The sequence below is a fragment of the Gasterosteus aculeatus genome, chromosome 20, assembly GCF_964276395.1.
Source record: "Gasterosteus aculeatus chromosome 20, fGasAcu3.hap1.1, whole genome shotgun sequence".
NCBI classification, from domain to species: Eukaryota; Metazoa; Chordata; class Actinopteri; order Perciformes; family Gasterosteidae; genus Gasterosteus; species Gasterosteus aculeatus.
In genome coordinates this window covers 12,607,646-12,629,492 of record NC_135707.1, presented here as the reverse complement: position 1 = coordinate 12,629,492, position 21,847 = coordinate 12,607,646, and the positions used below count along the sequence as shown (strand labels likewise).

Below are 21,847 nucleotides of genomic sequence, written 5' to 3'. Positions count from 1 at the left end.
CAACAGCTGCTCATCTGGCACCGTCTCCCCAAGACCTCGTCATCCTTTAGCGACACCTTTAGTTGTCCGACAGCAGCACTTCGTGCTCCACGGCCATCAAATAGAGATTATCAATCCGTACGTCCTGACATTCAGCGACCCCAATCGTTGTTTGGGGTTTTTTAAATAAGTCTCATGCATATTAACAGGTAGCTGTGACGGTGACTCGCGTTGTGACTGCGGGGGGAGGCGTCAGCGATAATGTACTCACCCCGGAAGGACTGGCTGGCTCGCTCCACTAGCTCCTCGATGGGATAGCTGGCCAGGTCTCCTCTGGCATGCTTCGTCTTACAGTAGGTGCATGCATTCAGACACCTAGGCACACAGAGAGAAGATGAGAGAAAGACGCCGGCACAAGGGCAGTATTATTTACAACGCGAGACCAAAAATATGGGATCATTTGGCGTATTTGTTGCACACAATAGGCATTACAAAAACATTTCACAAAAACATGTAATAATGTGGGCAGCTAAGTCGCTAAGGGAACTTAACTTGATTAAATCAAGATTTAAGATGGTTTCTTGTAATGCACTTTACCGGCAATAATCTAAACACCACTATTTATTTTCTTTTAGTGATCGGTTTGCTTATTTTATAAAACCAAACCAACCATTTAAAACATAAATAACAGCTAAAAATGGACCACTAGGGCCAATTTTCCATTGAATCAAAAGAACTGAACTGTGGAAATTACAGGGATGGAGGAGACAATGGAAAGTAGACAGATAGAAAAAACGATTTAATGTTCTCATGAGATCTATTCATGCACTTTCCCAACAGAGCAGACGCTTGAGAACAAAGCAGGGAGTCAAACTTGTCTCTTCTCTCCTAAAGTGTTTAGAAGGACTCCAGCTAGCTCCGAAATAACCGTGGACAGCTGTTGGCTGGGCCGAGGCAAGCAATGGAAAGTTCAGGCTCAATACGCGGTTTTTGTTTTTACAGAAAGTAGAGAAGCTTTATTCAAATGGTCGAGGAAGGGAGGGAGTACGGCTAAGGCAGAACATTTAAATCAGAAAACAATTAAACCGAAAAAAAGGAGAAATGGAGCCTCACATCACATCCTGAAGCCTGGCATGGTATACATTCTAGCAGAGTCTTTATTCAGGATGAAGGGGGCTTTTATTCAAGAGTTGTCTGTAAATCACGACTGAAAAGAATAAGGAGGGCCAGTGTTGGAAGTGCCTTTTGTATTTACTCCATTAGGGTTTTATTTCTGACCTCCAATTTGTCATACTAGGTTAAAAATAAACACCGCTGTTACCACAGTGATTTCTTTTCTCTTTGCTTTTCCACTGTTGGCTTGAACTTCTGGCTGCTGCTCTAGATTGTTGCAGGAAAATGCTGTTGGGTGAAAACGAGTTAAACACCATGAATTACTTGAATGTGGGTTTTTGGGGATGATGAGAGAAAAAAAAAAACTTTCTCTTCTGGCTGTGAATATGAATTACGTTTTCTCTATTTACCCAGTGTGTTAATGTATAGTGCAAACATCGTGGCTCTCTGCACCTTCGTGAATTTGTATTTTTTGTATAACTGTACCTGCATGAATCAAATACAGCCCTTTAAGTGGTGCTTTTAGCCAATAATAATCCCTATACCAACCATCCGTGACAATTATTGAGCTACAGTCCATCTGCTTACAAAAAACAACACAGGCCTCTTTTGACACCGGCCCGGTAATGCAAGCTTATGACAGGCCCCAAGATCACAAACCTATCGTTCATGAAGGCGCAACATTGTTCAAATTGGTTTGTTGTGGAATTTATCCCCTCCTGTGATGTGACTAAACGACCATACTAATGATTAACAACCGGAATGCTGTGATGTGAGGCAGCTAGCATGAGACTATGAAGTCACACCGTTGCAGATAACAAGAGTTAAGCCTGTGTCTGTCCGTGGCAAGCGCACAGAGAAAACGCTGGCATTCCCACGGACGTCCGGCGCAAACAGACCTGCTACACACAACTCGGTGCTGGGCTAACGAAAGTGGGGGAGAGGCCATCAGTGTATCCTCGTGGTTTCCACTATTCGCTGAAATAGGCTTTGAAGCCGCTCTGGGAAGAAAAAAATCGGCGCCTGCCGGACCGTAGGCCTCCGAATGAGGCGTTCTCCAAGGGCTATTCATAGGCCTGTCGCGATAGGCAATGTATTGAATTATCGCACAATATTGGAAAAAGAGTGCGAACATTTTTGGCGGTGCGATATTCATTTTACATATAAATGAACGTCACAAACATTTGAGTCGATCACGCTTCCCTCTCGTCTGCTTTCATCGTCGAAAGCGGAGGCAGCGCCTCCACGCGCAGAGCGGACACAGACAGGAATGCGTGAACCCACCGTGTTATGAAGTGTTATTTTTCGTGACATCTACAGAAAATTAGGATAAACTAGTCCAAATGGACTTGGTTACGAAGCCTCAATCTTCCGCTGTGGTGTGGGAGGATTTTGGCTTTAAGCCGAATGAGAGAAGAGAGCCAATAACGTGAACGAGGCGTTACGTCGACTTTGATTAAAAACAGTGGCAACGGAAAGCGGCAACACAACGAAGGTAAAATCTCACATAAAATGACCAGTTCTGTTTGTGAAGTTCAGTTTCTTTTTCTTTGTCACGTTTGTCTATTGTAGCAAACTATATAGGCTATAGCTTCAATTTGTTGCACAAAACCATGTTCATAATGACAACATATTATCCTTGAATCCAGAGAGAGAGTTTACATGAGACTTCCATCTTTGCACATTCAGATCCATTCACATCCACACCGTGCGTTGCTTAGTCGGACTATTGTCTGCTACCAAGCAGACCAATTACCAGAAACGCACCAAAATACCAATGTAAAAAGGTCTTGCGCACTCTTAAAAAAAAAATCTTTATAATCATTATGATGAAATCAAAACACCAGAAGCACCACGTCACTGAGGGAAAAAACAGCTAAACCTAACTTGCAATGGAGCGATCTATCCATCCGTCCTTCCATCTCGCCTTCTCAGGGTATTGCTTATCGGAGTTGAGGGCACTAAAGATGGCAGCTAGGTCAGAGGACCTCGCTGTGGAGAAAACAAAGACAGATGGGGCCCTACATGTGCACACATACTCACACACACATACACACACCACCAGGGGGTCCATCCATCTTAATGTGATCAGGCCCAGCTGAGTGGATCACACCAACATTAATCTCAAGAGACAGTGAGTGGCCTGCTTGGGCGTGTGTGCTTTCATTCATGATGTGCTTGTGTGTGTGTGCTTGTGTGTGTGTGTGTGTGTGTGCGCTGCTGAGCATTTGTCCAGTATCACAACCCTGCATTAGCAGTATGGACAACTAGTCAGCAACCTTAGACGGACTGCTGTCCCTCTGACCCTCTTGGCTGGGCACTCAAGTTGTGCTGAGCATCAGGGGAAAAGAAATAAGTTTGGCAAGACCATTACATTTTATTTTAACCCCCCCCCCCCCCCCCCCTTCTAACAAGAACCTTTGTAGAGCAGCTGAAATTACACAAATGATGTTGCTCTGATGCAAATGATCCCATTCCTGAGAAAAATCAACAACCGGGTGAGTCAAGGAGAAACACTCCTAGAATCAAAAACAAAAACAAACAGGCTCCATTCTTCCCTCCTTTGTTTCAGTCTTCCCCCCCGTCTGCCTAGTCCCAGTTAATTAAACCACAGAGGTAACTGCTGTACCTGACAACAGCGTAGCGCACCAATGTGTGTTATAATAAGTAAGGTCATCCCCCCGGCGTGTGTGTCTGTATGTGTGTACGGGTGCATGTGTGTATAAGAGTGAGAGACAATTGTGCGGTTGCAGCCATGACAGTTAACAAAGAGAGGAAAGCCCTGATGTTCCTCTGTATATGTGTGAACCTCCCTTAGCGCACACACACACACACACACACACACACACACACACACACACACACAGTGTGTAGGTTCCCCTTGGAGCAGCTCCCTCGTGCTGCACCAGTCAGACGTTTGGGGAGTTGAGCCAGAAAAGGCTTACTCAATGATAAGCATTTATGGCTCTACGTGTTAGTTAGAAAACGGCTCTATGCGTAAACAAATTGAGCCATGTGAGAATTTACGTGAACATGCGCGTGTTCGTGGGGGATGCATAAGCTCAAAGATGCAATTATGACAACAAAGCTCAATCTGTGAGGGGAAGTGGGAGCACCTCACAAATAGTAAACTAAGACTATTTATCTAACTTATTATTGACACTGGGAGAGGGGGGGGGGGGGGGGGGGGGGGGCATTTGAGCAAACATCTTAAAACTGAGAGAGAACAAAGCCTCAAGCCTGTAAGTTTTCTGTTTGTGTCATCGCAAAGTCAAAGTGGAGGTTGCTAAATAATGGGGAGTCAAGGAACAAAGAACGGTGACACAATGGAGAAAAGACGTATTAGGAGCGATGAATAGAGTATAATTAATCAGAGAATGGCTCCGTTAAACCCTATTTACCCTTAATATACAGTAAAGGATGGATGCATTCAAGTTGCATAGGAACTTTGCATGAACACCAAGGACCTTGTGTGACTCAGACTGAGACAACATCATTTATTTAGAGGGTCACTCATTTTAAACTGTGATCAATGTAGAGAATGAAACCAAAAGCGTGTTGTTAAGCTCGGCCTTATTTGCATTATCTGTATAAAAAAAGGGGAAACCCTATCAAAACGCATGGTTGTTTTTTAAAATGACTGTAAAACACTGACTATAACTAAATGTTAACATTTTGGGGGTTGGATATTCTGTTTTCATTGACTTTTTAAGGATGTAACAGAAAAAGGGGGTTAACTTGTGTGCAAAGGCTTTTGTAGTCAAGAGTTGAAGTTGAGAAACAGTGAGACTTTTTTATTTCTGTCCTGCCACCACGTGACTGACTGAGAAACCACAAAGTTCACAAATTATATTGTTTTTGCCTTTTTGCTGCGAGTTGGATGTGTTTCTTTTCATCTGAATAGACCAGTGTGTCCATCAGTGTGTCCCCTAACGCAGCTGGAGCCTGGTCCTCAGCGCTCAATCCAGCCTGTGTGACCCCTTGAGCCTGTTATTTAGTGGTGTTCCCAGTGCCGCACACTGAAACAGCTTTGTCCGTGTGTGTGTGTGTGTGTGTGTGTGTGTGTGTGAGAGAGACTGTTTGCGCATTTTATGAAAACCGGTCACATGCCAACCTCAGATTTTCTGCAACTGCGACAGCAGCCTCGCTTGTTGTTTTGTCTGAAAGAAAGCAACACGTGTGTGTGTGTGTGTGTGTGTGTGTGTGTGTGTGTGTGTGTGTGTGTGTGTTTGTGTGTGTGTGTGTGTGTGAGAGAGCACATGTGTGAAACCACCAGCCTGTGCGTTTTCCCAACTTCTGGTTTTGTCTACAGACTGACCTCGAGACGCTGTTTGTACTTGATCATTCGGCCCATTGTAAGTGGACAAGAATGGCATAATGTTTGTTTATCATGACCCACTAGACATACTGATAACGTGAGACTGATCCATTACTGACTTACTGGCACTACCAGTAGGATAACCGCAAGTATTAGATAAGTCATTGAATGCTCCTACATTAGAAAGACCTACATTATTTTGTTGATGGATTGCAGATCTGTAAAAATCTCTTCTCCAAAAAACTACTAGCTTTTTCACAGGGTTGATCGGACGCATGCCTCTACATCAGCCGAGTGCCGAGGTGGTGCGTATATTTTGGGGTTTCCCAGTGCTGGCAAACTGAATTCTATGAAAAGGACCCTCACAGTCTAGAAGATTAGAGGGTCAGTTTCAAATCCAATGCACTGGCAACAACGTAAATATAACCACATATCATCATCATCATGTGACTGCATCATGTGGCTGCACTGCAAGTCAACGCACCCAAGAAAAGTCACAGAAATAAAGACTCAATGTCCCTGGCGACGACCACTTGGAAGGAAACGCGCATAAACTGGTTTGTGCAAATTGTCTGTATGGCGATCACAGTGTGTGGTTGTGTGAGTGTAAACTGTGTTCGCTTGTGACACAGTGGGGCTAATTCAGTTACTCGGGGGCTCTGCAGTGTAATGCCTTGTAATGACACACAATCTCATTTTGTCCAAGGAGACACATCAATCTTTTGGATTTACCGTGGGGAGCAAAGTCTCTCCTGGTGAGCGAGTAGGAACAACATTGGATGGAGAGCATGGATGTGTGTGCACGTGCACGTGTGTGTACGTGTGTGTGTGTGTGTCAAGCATGTATTTGTGTGTTAAGCAGCGGGGAAGGGGGAAATGGAATAATATGTTCAGACCAGTGGAGCTGAAAACTACCCATACATTGGTTTGATAAACAGCAGGAAAGGCCACCATGGTACACCGCTAGCAGAGGTGTGTGTGTGTGTGTGTCTGCATATCACAATATGTATGTTGGGAACAAAATAGAAAATGTTAAATGGGAAACCCTTCGTGGACCTGTGCGTCTTTGCATGTGTGCTAAAGTGCAGTATCAGAAAGGAGTGTGGGTGTAGTGTGCATCCATGCATTACCACAATCCTACACACATATGTACGTGATTAGAAAGCCCTGTGTGAACACCCTTCATTCCTCTGTAACTCTACTTTCTGAAGCCCATCAGCATATATTCTGCCTTTGTTGTCGCTGCTTCACATGAAGCATTTTCGCATCTCCTCCTCAAGGGACAAAACAACACAGAAAAGAAAAAAGATGAGATCATTGAGCAATTACCAACAAAGTGAACGTGCAGTCAAGTAGAGCAGTGTAACGTGGCCTTTGAGATGAAGGAGAGATATGGACAGATTTTCTGCAGGGAGAATCACATGAACCCCAGTGATGGTGATATTACATTATATTGAAAGGGAGTCCCGTTGGAGCAGTCATGCCCACTTTTTGGGGTGTATGTGTGTGTGTGTGTGTGTCTCTGTGGCTCCTCGTTATCAGAGCACTATTTCACTTCCCCACTGTAATTGCGAGCGGAATTCAAATTACAAAAGAGCACATAGGCGTGATTTAATTAGCTTTTAACTCTACAAACGACGTCCCATCTCCACCCGTTCCTGCCCTTGTCTCACTCCATCACATTCCCCTTCGGCTGTCAAGACACGTTTAATCTGCCCTCGCTCTTCTTCAAGGGAATCTTTTATTCTTAACTGAGTGCTTTCTTATAAGGCGAGTCCCCAATAAGCTGTATCGTTTTTTTTACCAAGTAGGACGACTAGTGTCATCAAAAATGCGTAGTCTGACTTATTCTGATCTCCAAACAGAAGTTGTGGCAGAGAAGCTCTGAGGAGTGCTGACTGGGGCCGGGAGAGTGAAGCCTCTTAATTGTTTGCGTCTATTCGTACAACAAACAAAGGAAGAACCAATTACAGTGTCGGAAAGATGCAAACTAATTGGCGGGATTGTAGTAATATGGTTTACCAGCTGCTTTTTAGAGCACAACCAATATGCAATATTCTGGGGCCGATTCCAACATTAGGTAAGAAGTAAATATGGTAAAGATTGAACAGTCCAAATCAGTCAAACCTTTAATAATCTATTCGGCCAAATCTCTGCTCATCTTGTAATCTTGTTTCCTCATATGAGCAACCATTTATTACAGTCTTAATGTCTAAGACAAAGTCAAACACGCACATCGGGTCAGTAACAAAAGGTCAATAAATACCTTTATATTAACTACTTTAGCGCTGGGAGTCTAGCTGGGACTTGAGCGGCATGATACTGTTGTGCTTGAAGCGCCAGCTACGTGCTGGCAGTAGTCGACTGTGACCCTACTTTACTCACCCTCTCCGCTGGCAAAAGGCCTGAACATAACACCTTTGTCACAATGGTTAAAACAGCGCGGTTGATGAGGCCCATTCTTTCACTGTGGAGGGTCGACGCAAATCGCAGGAAATACGCAGCTAACATGGGGTCCGATCAGCCAACACAAACATTCCCAAAATGCACACTAGCAGACACACAATGTTCACAGGGTACCGGCTTTGTTTGGATAGGCTATGTGCATGCGTGTTTATTTTTCTACGGTGATTATTAGTGGTTATAGAAATCGAGGATTTGGCAGGGATACGGGTCTGGGAGAAATGAGACACTAGCCTGCTCCAATCCTCTTTCATTGTAGACACAGAAATGAACAGAACACAAAGCAGAAAAACATGATTAGATTTTAATACTATGCACCTTGAGAAAAGCACCCAAAACATCCATGTTATAAAAGGCATTAAATCTCTTTTCAGAACACTAACAATGGCCTCCTGCAACATTCAACATGGCTTAATGGCCACATTAAATTGGCTTTCCATTAAGCAGATAAATATGTTACTATTAGTGTCAGAAGGTGAAAAAAGGTGGAAAAGGGGAATTGCATTGAATAGAAGGAGCTGAACAAAGGGAAGAGGATAGGAAACTGCATGGCTCCAAGGCTGTCTTTTATACTGCATGGATAGCTGAGGCCAAGAACTCAAACAGCAAGAAATTTCCACTCCACCTTTACAAAAAACGGAATTGTTGAAATTATGTTTCAAATCTGTCAATGTTTTGCTTTTTTTTCCCCCCCGACTTATCCTCAGTGCAAACCCTGAAAGCATTTGAGGGAGAATGAAGTGGGTGGCAAAGGAAACCAGTCGACCCAAACGAAGCAAACAGTTTCACAGTATCATAAAATGTCCAAGAAAACAAACTTCAACAGTTTTAGAAACCATTTTGGGAAGATATTTGCATCAAACATGACCACCGTTATTACGGTGTATTATATCGATAATTCTCAGTGTAATTCATTCTATCTATCGGGAAACAGAACAATGGAACATTAGAGTTTCGAACCGACCCAGAGCTCACTTCCACTGTGTGGGCGAGTGGGGAGCACGGTCGTCCTCCAATCAGAGGGTTGTCAGTTCCTACAGCGTATGGATGTTAGTTACTGATGGGCAGGTGTCACTGTGTATGGTTCTCCTGTCATCAGTGTATGAATGGGTGAATGATGTCATGTAGTGTTAAAGCGCTTTGAGTGGTCAGAAGACTAGCAAAGTGCTATAGAAGTACAGTCCATTTACCATTCCACTGCCTCGTCCCACAGTCTGCCTGGAGGACACAAACCATCAAGTTGGTCCTTGGTTCAACGTAAGAGCAAAAGATCATTATCAGCTGACGTTTAGTGCAATGCAATAACAATGATTATGACCGGCGAAAACATGGCTAAAAAGAGACAGATAATGAAATAAAATGAGCTGTTACTGTGGAACAAAGTGCTTTTTTTAATGCCTGAAGCATAATGGCAATAGTTCACACAAACAGACACACACAAGTTTAATGAACCGTTCTGACAGAGTGCCTGTAAATTCCTTGTTTATAATGCTGAAGCGTCACAATTTAACTTGTCACAAACCGGCTTTTACTATCGCTGTCAGCATACACACACACACACACACACACACACACACGTATATAAAGACAGCCAGCTGGGAACGTTAGTGTTGCCCCGGGCAAAACACACACGCACCACCTTCCCTAAAGTATTGAGAGTGCTAAAACCGGGACACTAAACAGGACAGTCTTTTTTCCAGTTGCAGGCTGTATGAAAAAAAATTGCCTGTGCCCTCAGGCTCATCAGTTTGTTAGAGAAGCTATGAAAGGAACCACGTAAGAAGGAACCCACACCTAAATGCTGACAAATGGAAAGCAAGCCAATTAAAGAGCCCAACATCAGCTGCAGGAGTCAACATCGGGGGCACGAGGAGGTTTGAGTGATTTGAGGGCATGTCGGTAAACACCAACACGGCCTCGACTGTATTCACTTACTGTATTTTTTGATTCTCAATCATCAACTACTACCCTTTCCTTTACCTCGTGGCTCTCTGCAGACCTGCTAACATGCTCTTGCACTACCAGAGGAGATTCATGTTGCATTGTTGCAAATCCAAACGTTTATTTGCGGACATTCAGAGTTTTATTGGAAAACATGGATAGAAGCTTTGCATGTGAAAAATGACATTTGGTTCGTCTGTAGTGGCTATAGAGCGGTTGTGACACTGGTGACTATGGTGCATGCGTGTGTGGGTCGTAGGAATGATGGCGGTTGTTTAAAAGTTCACCTTTATCAAAAACAAGACAATAGCTCAAATATGTTACCATGGATTGATTTAGTTGGATTTTAGTTAAGTTATTATTCATGGTGTTAAAAATAAAAGGCCACTGATGTTGTTCTTTAAGGATATTTGAGACCGGATTCATTTAAATAAATTACGTGGACCAAATCTAGTTTTTGAGTTTCTTGTTCAAATATATTAGATATCACTGGTTGGAGTTTAAATTGTTAAACATATCTTGTTTGTGCAAACAATCTGCTTCTAAATGTTGTTCATAGTCAAATTGTTCACTGGATTTTAGCAACAACATTGGTGCAACATGCTGGTTCTGGAATGCACCTTCCAAGAACTAATCAGGGTGTTTTGCTCATCAATGAATCAAGTTATGACTAATCCAAATAACTGGGCTAATGGCCCAGGAGAAACCCGACAATGTTCTTGTTAATTCAAAGCCAGAGGGCATTTGAGGACTTGCTGGACTACCTTGGAATTTATTTTCTGATGGGGATAAAATTAACTGCGTGAGGGAAAAAAAACTCCAATCTAATCTGGATTTAATAGGTCTAAATGAAATTAATATGCAACTTAATGAAAGTAATATTGTAAATCAATTTGAACGTGAAATTAAATTTTGATCGGTGGCCCCAGGTGAAGCCAGGCTGATGTGAAGATTTGCACTAATAAAGAAAAGGGAGGGAGGGTGGAGGGGTGTGGGTGGGGTACAATATGTTCATCTCATTAAAATGACCAACAAGTGGTTGAAGGTTTGAGGGTTTTGCTCTGTATAAAACAGAAAAGAGAAGAATGCCTGGTGATTTAACACCAGCATTATTAATAATCAAACACAACGTGGGTTAAATCAGCAAGCTGACCATACTTAATGGTTAAGCTGTATTCCATTTACCATGATGTGTCATTGTACCGAAGGAAAAAACAAGTCGTAAATGTGTCATAAGTAAGACACATAATATTCTTGTTTGAGATTCTAAACTTTCTAAAGGATTTGCAGATTATCTCCAAAAGCCCTGGTGGCCTTTAGCACGACATCGACTTGACATTTGGTTGGAAAACAGCGACGCATCCCACATGTTCACGCACAATAGACAAACTGGAGACACTAAAAGGCCACACAGACACACACCCATTACAAAGCAACAGCTTTAAATGTTCTCTTCTGGCACAGAGGCAGTTTAGAGAACAACTGCAACTGATGTTGTGCATGTGTGCGTCTCTGTGGGTCAAACAAAGATCTCTCTGTTTCCTCTGCGGACAAATGTCACCAATGATGTCACTACTGCCTCAAAAGAATATTTAAAAAAGACTATTTCAAAACAGAACACATAACAGACATTAGCCTAATACACAAACGCACGCGTCAAACTCCTGACGCCGGGATGGACTCATCACACAAAAGCACCCATTAAGTTCACATTTTTCAAGAGACTTTTTTTTCAAAAGCCGATTCGCCGTGTCTTCGCGTTTCGTGTGGTCCCTGCGGCCTCCAAAAAACAGACAGCAACTTCATTATGAGTAGACACAAGACCCCGACCCCCCCCCCCCCCCCCCCCCCCCCGCTGGAGGAAGGCTGGCAAAGGACTGACACACATCCAACCGCACACATCCAGGCCGGAAGACCTACAGAAGCGCACTTGGTCCGACAAGCACACAAAGCCAGAAACGCAGGTATTCACGCTGCAGTCGTCATAATGACAGAGTCGGTGTGAGAGGAGGAACTGAGAAGAATTGAGATCCGTTTAGCAGCAATTATCAATATGACACACAGAAGCTGCGAGGAAGCCACAAACTGTGCGTCTGCATCTGTTACAGCTATTCATAACAACACCAGCAATTAACCAGTCATATGACACGGGAGGCCATTTTAGGCAACGGTCTACAGGGAAGCAGTGTGGGAAAATTGGCACATACTGGTAAAACTTCCATTTTCTTTAGGTCACAAAGACATGACACGTTTGGTGCTGAGTGGATGTGCCAGTACGGCTCGGCCAGTAGGGTTTATTGTTCTCCTTGGCGTATTAGATTAGAGTGGTCTAAGAAGCTTTAGTCACTGAGCTCACAAACGTGCAGGGCCAGGACAACCTCTTTAGGTTGTCTTTAGGAAAGCACTCACAGGGTTTCTGAATTGATGCGTCTTTGAATTGCGGCTGGGAGAACGTACGTCTTTAGATAACAGCGATAGAATATGAGGTGGGAACTAGATTTCTCCTGGTGTTTGTCCTTGTTCCCCTTCAACAATAATAGAAATGCAAATTTGTACACAGCAAGCCGATGTTATCACCATGCAGCCTAAACATGTTACCACAGCCTCCCTATCACAGCCAAAATAATCATAAGACCCCTAGATTCCGCAATCTGGCAGGGAAAAAACCTGAGTCACAGGCTTCTTGATTCACTATGATTAAAAATGGACAAGAACGTCGAGAAGGACGCTTCAGTAGAATGTTGAGTCGTCCCTTACCGTCACTAACAAATGTACTTACAAAACGCTCAAATAAATAGATGCAATGTCTAGAGATGGTGGTTGGTTTCCTACAAACCGAGGGTATCTCCGGCCTCATGGATCCCCAGTTCTGTGTCTGTAGGTTATTTACCCTCGCTTTGTGACGCCCGGGTCGTCAGTGTACAGATATTGAAGACGTGCAGGAGGAGGAGTGATGGATCATCATCAGCGGGGGCCCAGCTCAGTGGAATTAATCTGTCGTAACCCCTTTTTAACTAGCCCAGTGAGAATACAGCCCGCGGGTTAGTAGAGGCACACAGGCCTGTAAACAACATGAAATTAGCCCATAAAAAAGTGGCTGTTGTTCCGAGTGTCTGTGCATCTACCAACGTGAAAGCGGTCACGTCCATCCCACTAGACATCCATCCCTCCGTAGTATTTATCTGCCATATGTGCATCCATCTATCCGTCAGCCCAATCCAATCTGTTTATGAAAAAGTAACCAAACCGGACACAAGAGAAGCTCTTTTAAACAAACTCACTGCCAGCGACGTACCACATCACTCCGGTAAATCGACAAAGGATTGTAACAGGGAAAAATAAAACACAACACGTCGGCTTTGATGGAAAAAAACAACAAAGGAATGAGGTCTATGTAGATATCTGCGTTTTTCTTACTTCTTCTATGAGTCAAACAGGCACATATTACCTACATACACAAACGCACAACACCTGCAAAGCTATGTGAAATTGATACAATTAGAAGCACAGAGGGGCTCTGTTTAAGTGGTTGAGCAAACACACAGAGCGAGGGAGAGAACACACACCATAAACTGGGATAGAAGGGAAGCTGTGAAATTGTATTCACAGGTGAGGCTGAATGTTTTATGATTCTCGCTTGTGTGACTTCCTACCCTGTGTTGATAGAGATGATTTCAATAAGAGGATTCTTCCTGATCTTGGGCAGGTCCAGTCTAGCGCCGCCGAGCCTACGGCCTCCACCTTTCTTCTGACCCAAAAGACGAACAGAGTGCCCTGAAAAAAAAAAAAAAACATCACTTCAGGACTCATTCCTTTCCTATTGCGAGTCATTTGTACGCTACAAATGACTATATTTAAGTCAGACGTATTTTTCACCCTAAAAAGGAGATGTAAGAGGAAAAAAAGACAAATTCAGAGTTCTTTCCATAACGCACTCAACCAAAACACATTTACATCCAACATTTACAATAAAAATATATCAAAGTATTAATTCTACTCTTTTCTTTTATCCGGAGCTCTACTCGATAAAAAGCGTAGCCAGGACACAGGAACGGACAGAGCAGCCTGTCGGCACACATCGTATAGTAAAGGAATGGTCAAAGGGGAAAGACATAAAAAAGGTCTAGCTGTGCAGGATATGACATTACAGGCAAACCACACATATCTAGTGTACTTTAAATCAATTAGGAATGAACGTGAGATGTGGAATACAGAGGGAAGTGGGGCGAGAACGTGATACTCTCGCTGAGCTGAGCTGCACTGGTATTACCAAGATTGTTATTAGGGGAAGGAATCTAATAAATGAAGGACCATTCCATTCCATTAAATCTTCTACCAACTGCACACATTCACTAGTCTAAACGTAGTGTTTCACCCGTTGTAAGCGAATGAAAATCCATAGCCGAGGCAAATGGCTAAAAACAGGAGACGACCATCCTGTGTTTCATAGGCTACCAGCAGCAGGGTGTGCGAGATGGAGGCGTTGAGGGATGGAATTGTCTTCCTGTTTTCATCCGCTTTACATGGGTCTCCTGGGAGGGTGGGCTCAGGGCAGGGAGCATAGAGATCAATTGGTAGATAAAAATGACGATCTGCCCCGCAGGAGGACAAAGAGCCAATCGGTGAGGCATGACCAGGCGTAATATCCCAGTACAAGCAAGAAGATGAGAAAACTTCCCTCTTGGAAAACAGCTGGGACTTAAAGCACATTTGGCCGTGCTTTCCTCCGGCCATCTGTCCTTATATCAGTCGAACCATCTTTCGACGAGAATCACGGATTTAAAATGCATGCGTTCAACGTTCTTCCTTCCGTAACCGCGGGTCCATCTGTTGATTGATCAATTCATACATACTTCCTTCAACGTCAGATTCCCCATTCCACCAGTTCATGCCCTTTTATACGATTCATCAACACATGTACCATGTAGTAAAGAACAAAGTGAAGGGAATGGCAATTATAAAAAAAAGGGCTATAGAGAGCATTTCTTCTTGGCGATGAAGCTTCAAGGTTTAAACGTCTTCCCATTTCCCACTAAAAGCATTAGCAAACAGCCTTTTGTTTGAACCTTGATAACACTAATCATCCAATCCAAACAAAAGTGAAAACGTTAACCAGTTCATTTAAGAAGAAAACTGGAATGTGAACCTATACTATCCCACTGTGGATGATAACAATCAACAGATGCTAAAAAATGAAGAAAAACAGCATTTTGTCTAAAGCACCCAGTGGCAGAGCATAACAATAATGGATCCCATGTTCAAGTCCAACAATGGACCTTGAAATGTGTAGCTTCACTGGCTGAAAAGAGGCATTAAGGTAATTCCATACACAGATTTTTCATGAGAAACCAATTGTAAATATAGTACTTGATTTCCAGATGTTTTCCAAAATGATCAGATTGTCCCTCCTCCTAAATCATGAAAACAGTCAAAGGGCCCCTGTCGATATGACCCAAGAAATAATCCCAGGATCAGCATGGATCACGCCAGGAATGAATCCGGAGCCAAACTCAATGGAAGGTGGACGAATGGGGAAAACTCCCCAAAATGTGACCATATTCCTCATCTCAACTACATTGTTTGGGGAGGCTCACTGCTGCGATGGGCAAATCTGGAGGCATGAAAAAATGTATCACAGACGGGACGGCTGGATGGATTGTTGGGTCAGAGGGATGGGGAGCTAAAAGGTTGACCTGTTGACCGGTGTCTCATATGTGGTGGTCTTGTTGATTGTGAAGCAGTAAAGGCAGTAAACGCAGGGTCCGGGGATGGAGGCCCATTGGAGAGAGGGGACAACGGTTGAAAGTGATGCTCGTCATTTAACCCCTCAACATGACGGCTTATTGGAAAAGTACATCGGTCCTTGAAAACAAAGTGCACTCAACAGTCAATTCGGCTTGACGACGCTACAGACTTTGATCCTTGGCTATGACAACGCCTTTGACACTTCCACATGTGTGAACATTAAAAGGCAATGTTCCGGATACCTTCAGATGACTAAAAATACATGTGAGTGCATCAACCTGTCTCTTTGAACCTCCTCCTCATTTCCTGTGTAACAGTCGCTTTCTAATCAGCAATGTGTTTATCCTCCAGCCTCATTTGTTCAGCATTGATGCGCTGAGTTTGTTTGTCCCAGTTAAATAAGGATCATGAGGTTACATGGACGACGTATAGCCTCTGCTCTGCAGCGAAGTAGATACATTAGCCTGTCTAACCCTTTCGCCCCCTGATGCTATGTCCCACGCCCGGACTACATCTTCACCACCTCGGAAGCATAAAAGAATATCAGGTGAAATGGTATCATCAGAGGCTTTCCCCTTAGTGAGAGAAGATCAATATTAGGAGGCCCTGTAAACAAAAGAGGTACAGCAGATATGTATTAATGGTGCAGAGATAAGACTTAGGTGGGAGCGTGCATTTCTTCAAGATTGAAAACAAGAATAAACCATTTTTTCGACTCTGTTTGTGGGCTTCTGTACACAGAAGCATCACCACGAGATGTGAAATCTAGCTACGGGGCCTTTGCAGATATGTGCATCCATGGGTGTCATTCTATTTATTTATTTATATCTGCCAGTGGGATTGTTATACGAGATAAAGCAAATGCTTTGTTTGTTGTTAGCGAGAAAATCAAGATCTAGAAAGAAAAAAAAAAAGAAAAAAAAAAGAAGAGAACTATTGATTTAGATAAGCTGTGTACAGCGGGTGTAACGTGCGTAGCTGTATAAATGTCAAGCGCTGTGTGCATGCGAAACCCGACCCGAGAACTGAAGGATAAAACATGGCCTTCCTTTTACAATAGGCTGTAACTTCAGCTTCATCTTCAGCAGATGGAAAATGATTAAAGCAGTTTTACTTTAGTGAAGTATCTCTATGGAGCGACGTCTGTTTTTTACAGTCAGGATCCAAAGAAAATACTGAGTCTCACACGCCACCAAACCAGCTCGTGAAAGCAAACCAGTACCCTTGTCAGGTGGAAAACAGACCTGCAAGCAATCTTGGTGCAGCAAAGAACCGCATCTATTAGTGGTTCATTGAAGTAAGTATTTTAGTAGCCATTACGAAAGTCAAATCCCCGAGCTTAAAGGTTTATGCCCAGGCCTCAGAGCTGAAATAACAGCTCTTCGTTTATACGAGGTCATAAAGAACTGTAATGATACTGGCAAAATTAGTTTCTTTGGAGGGGCTGAAGAAGGGAGGAAAAAGGAAGCGAAGGAGAGTAAAGGGGACAGAACCGGGAAAAGGAGAAGGCCAAGGCGTGAGGAAGAAAGGTAAGGACGAGATCAAAAGATCCTGATGGATGACGGGAAGAAAGAAAGCGTGAATCATAGAGAGGGCGGTGAACATGAAACACGTGCGTGTGTGTGTAGCCAGAAAATTTGGGGGTGAGGACACATTGTAAAAATCAAGCCTCAGCTCAGCTGTCCTTCGTTAAGAGTGAAGCCTGCAGTGCCAACCAGTAACTCTCTCACACACACACACACACACACACACACACACACACACACACACACACACACACACACACACACACACACACACAGACTGTAAACTCAATCTGTTCTTTATTAGGGAACAGCTGGGGGTGTATGACAGCTTGACTGGACACTCTCCCACTGTAAACTCTGCCTGACCTTCATTAAACAGTGAAGAGCGCTGGTTCACTAACAGTTTAAATGGATGACCTAATCACTGCCATGTGAGTCCATCCGGCCGTCAGTGAGCTCCTCAGTCAGTCACCTAATAAGCTGCACACACAGCGAGACAGATCTGAAATCAACACTTTCCTTTTAAATTCACAATCTAAATGGTTCTAAGTCAGGGTTGGGCTCAATGTGTTTTAAATGCATTTAGTTTAATGACATTTACACCAGAGGAAAGAGTAGTAGGGCTAATTTTAACTCAAAGAACATATTTGAATATGATCCTTATGGCTTCATTCTAGCAGTCATTTATTACTGACAACTGCTCACAATTAAAATACCAAAAATATAAATTTAGACGTCAACATTTAATGCCATTTTTATTTGATCATGTGCTCTCCTCCAGGAAGTGATATATTCATTCTCGGTCTTCACATTCGGTCAATAAGTGGACAGACTACTTCAACGAAAATCATTCATACATTTCCTCTCCCAACAATGAAAGGGCTCTTGTTCATGAAGGTATTAGCAGATCAATGCACTTCAGTGTGTTTCTCTTAAAATACCTTTAACAGCCTCGTCCACTACTTCCACCACTCGATCAATCTGTTGGACCTGAAAAACAGACAGACAGACATACGTGGGAATGGTTTATTGATGCAAACCAAGTCCAATTGACACATACACACATCCTCTCCCATTTAGCAAGGCATGTAAATATGCACAAGACAATAAGCACCATGCACACAGAGTGTTTGAAAGCTTCCTTTCACACAGAAGTAGAAAAGATACAATAGCATCAACTTTTCTCCATATACATATAGATTTCCTGAATCCCACTAGGTGTCTAAGGGGCGAAGCACTTAGTGGGTTAGATGGAGATTTGGTGCGTGTTCGGATTTCATGGCTCAGAACCAAGAGGCACACACAGAAAGAGGAATCGTGGAAACAGACAAAGGAGCGTCCAGGTAAGAAAAGAGCCCATCTTTAGATCATGAGAGAATGACTCAAGCTGAAGCATGTTATGATCAGGCAGGAGAGGAGTTCTTATTGCCTCAAATGGAGAAAAGCCAGCAGCTCTGCCAAGCCGGACCGAAAGCTACCAATCGAAGGAGAGAGAATAGCTACAAAAAAGACTATTAGGTGGCATCATTTTCCACGGAGAACTGCACAGTTTTTAAAAATCTACAGTCCCTCTACATCTGGGGAGTGAATAGACAACGAGTGTAATAATAGGGCTGCGAAGAGAGAGAGATACAAAAGCAGGAGAGGAAAGAATTATTTAACTGCCATCATTTCTCCTTTGGTTTCTACCAGCATCCCCTCCACCTCTAATTTGCTCACTTTCTCTATTCTTAGAGGTCTATGCTCCAGCCCTTGGCACACGCTCTCACCGCCTGCTGGCCCATTACCCAGAGTAAGCCTTCTTTAGAACACACTCACACAGATGCACACTGTGCCTTGCAGACAGCAGTTATATGCATGTTGCACACTGAGATAAAACCAATTTTCTTCTAATAGCCAGACAATCTGGGCTTATTCATAGCAGCAGCGGGTGTTCTGTACCCACAGTTAGGGTCGGGTATTGTTCACGTTTTAGCAATTAATTCAGATCTCACTTTTCAATTATGGCTCTTATCAAATCCTGCTTCACGCACCTTGAATAATGTTTGAATATGGAGAATGTGATAAAGAAAAAAAAAATGCAAAAATAATTTCTTTGGATGTGTGCTTCCATGGAAAGTCATTGGTCAACAGACTATTCTTTTTGGTCAGATTAAGGTAAATGTCATTGGCAAGCGCAGATTACAATTAGTTATTGTATGTACAGTGAAGATAAGAGGTCTACTTTAAACCAATCATTTGTACGCACACATTTTCAAAGAGAGCATCTAAAGTAAAAGCTGTTTAACGGTAAATGGCGGTAAAATAAGACTATATGGCTTATGGATAAAGGACAAAATGGAAAATTATTAAAAGGTGCAAAAGAGCATTACTATAGCAACAAACTACTATTTGCTATCTAAAAAAAAAAATTGTGGAGTAATGTCTACGTGAGGAGAAAGTGTGTGTGTGTTGTAATTAGAGCTTCTCTGCTTTGTTTACGTAGCCGGTTCGCCAAGTTGCTCCCTTTCAGTCGCCGCGTGCATCCTCCACTGGACGAAGCAGTCTAACATAAGAGGCTCACAATAATCAAGGTGACGAGCACTTAACTACCCAGGATTTTCATAAAAATATTAAAATCAGAAGACCAACTGGGCTCTCAATATTCACTGGTGTAGTACACACCCGGGGGGCATGCATGTGGAGGAGACTGATGTGCTCGCTTCTCATGTTTGCAACATTGCTTATCCACTGAAATCCTATGATCACCCAGCTAGAAGCCCGTTTGTGCGTCAGCGTGTGCGCTATATGTCTCACATACATGATGTGACATGTCCAGTTAAAAGAAGATCAACACTGTGGCCTTGCGTGACTGAGGCTGCTGTGAAAGGAATGAGTGTATTGTGTGCATCTTACACACAATACACTCATTCCTTTCAACCTCAGGCAGGAAAACAGAGCCCTAATACACATAAAAGATGGCAAAGAAAAGGTGATTGAACTGGATGATTTCCACGGAAAGCACTTTTCCGCATTACCTACAGGCCTTATCTAGACGTTCGTGCAATCACTATAAACAAATTCCCGGCTAGTGATTTGCATCTATTTTGCATAGCCCACCAACTGTCACCATCATTGTGTGGTTGATTGTAACAACCAAGGATGCAGAAGGGGAGGGTGTGCATACTATATCCCTCCTTCAGTGTGTGTTACCATGTGTGCCTGTTCATGCATGTGTCCTTCAGTGTGTATCTGTGTATGTGCGCGCGAACAGCATTGTGTGTGTATATCAACGCGTAATCCAATCTACTCATGACAATGAAAGGGCCGGCAGTGGTAAACTTCCCAGATGTTTCAGCCTCGCCCTGAAGGCTATTACATATACAAGCCTGTTTATCTGAATCTAATTAGATTATACACACGTGCCACTTGATTTGAATGTAATTATGTTACACAGAGGCATGTTTACTTAAATAGAATTACATTATTTATAGTAAAGGATATTTAACGGAACATTTGGGACACGCCCCTCATAGCCTCTGCCCATTGTTTTGTTTTTTTAAGACAGTGGCAGTAATCCACATTGGTTATTTCAAGCTCTTGATTTATCACTGTTTTCCACGAGGCATTTTTTTTTTCACGCAGGCAGGTGAATTCAGGATTATCTCAAATTATGACTGTGGATCTCTGTGGTAATTTGGAAGGCTGCGCTGGGTTTTCTGGGAGCATGGGGTGAACAAAAGAATGCATGCGTGTATGATACATCTCAATTAAGTATTGCCTTTCTAATGCATGCAGGGATGATTCATGTCTCTTTAAACATCTTTATATGTGGTACGGATGTGTTTACATTGCTCTACTAAAAAGGCCCATCTTACCAACTTCAAATGTTTAATTTATGCCCAAGTGTTACGGGCATTAGACTTGAGACTCAAGAGGATTTTGCTTGATCCTGGAAAGTGGCGGCAGATAGAAAAGTGCCCTCTGATTACAAACACGCACAGGGATTCACCGAGGGACACTCATTCTGCTGCTACATACCGATGACCTCTGGGTGCCGTTTTAGTTCCCTCCGGTGATTACCGAGGTGAAGCAGACAATGAAATGACTATTCCATACCACAGTTTGCCAGACGATCTATTCATACCTGCACTAGAGGGGTTGTAAGCGATCGTGATTGTGATGTCCGCATTCCTGACTCACCTGAATGCTAACTAGTCGGAATCATTGTCGAATGCCCAGGATAAATACATGTGCCAGTTTATGCCAAGGGCTCAGTGAGGTCTTCACGTCACTCACCGCTCGCTTCTTACCTCTGACTTTCTCCACACATGGAACAGCAAAGCAGGCATTGTACCTGACCTTTCCACTCTGGTACTTAAAAAGGTTCTGCGTGTGGAGAAAGTCATGAACTGAGACCAAAACAAAAAACAAATCATTATACGTATCCTCACTCTTTTCTACGTCCTCAAATCTCAAATCCTCCCTTTGCTCCTCCTTCCCCATCTTAGAAAGCGTAGATGTGTCTCCTATGGAGGTCTATTGATTAACCAAACGGCAGAGAGTGCAGGATAGAAGCGACACACCAGGTGAAAGACAGGTCAAACCAGCTGGATGTATCCCTCTCTGTGTGTGTGTGTGTGTGTGTGTGTGTGTGTGTGTGTGTGTGTGTGTGTGGGGTCCGGAAAGATTGTCCTTCAGACACAAATGTAGACCGCAAAGGGACACACACGCACACATATGGTATATGCTGTGAACACATGTCTTCATGACGAGGATTATC

The 21,847-nt window shown here is 43.1% G+C and overlaps 1 protein-coding gene across 1 annotated transcript in view; it reads right to left on the bottom strand.

The window, feature by feature from the left end:
- cdkal1 (CDK5 regulatory subunit associated protein 1-like 1) overlaps positions 1–21,847 on the bottom strand; it is a 165,242-nt gene that overhangs the window by 92,470 nt on the left and 50,925 nt on the right. The window contains exons 6-8 of the mRNA XM_040164344.2: positions 18,027–18,075; positions 13,468–13,588; positions 251–354 (exon numbers count right to left, since the gene is read on the bottom strand). Of these exons, the coding sequence (XP_040020278.1) occupies positions 251–354; positions 13,468–13,588; positions 18,027–18,075 (274 nt within the window). The remainder of the gene's footprint in view (positions 1–250; positions 355–13,467; positions 13,589–18,026; positions 18,076–21,847) is intronic.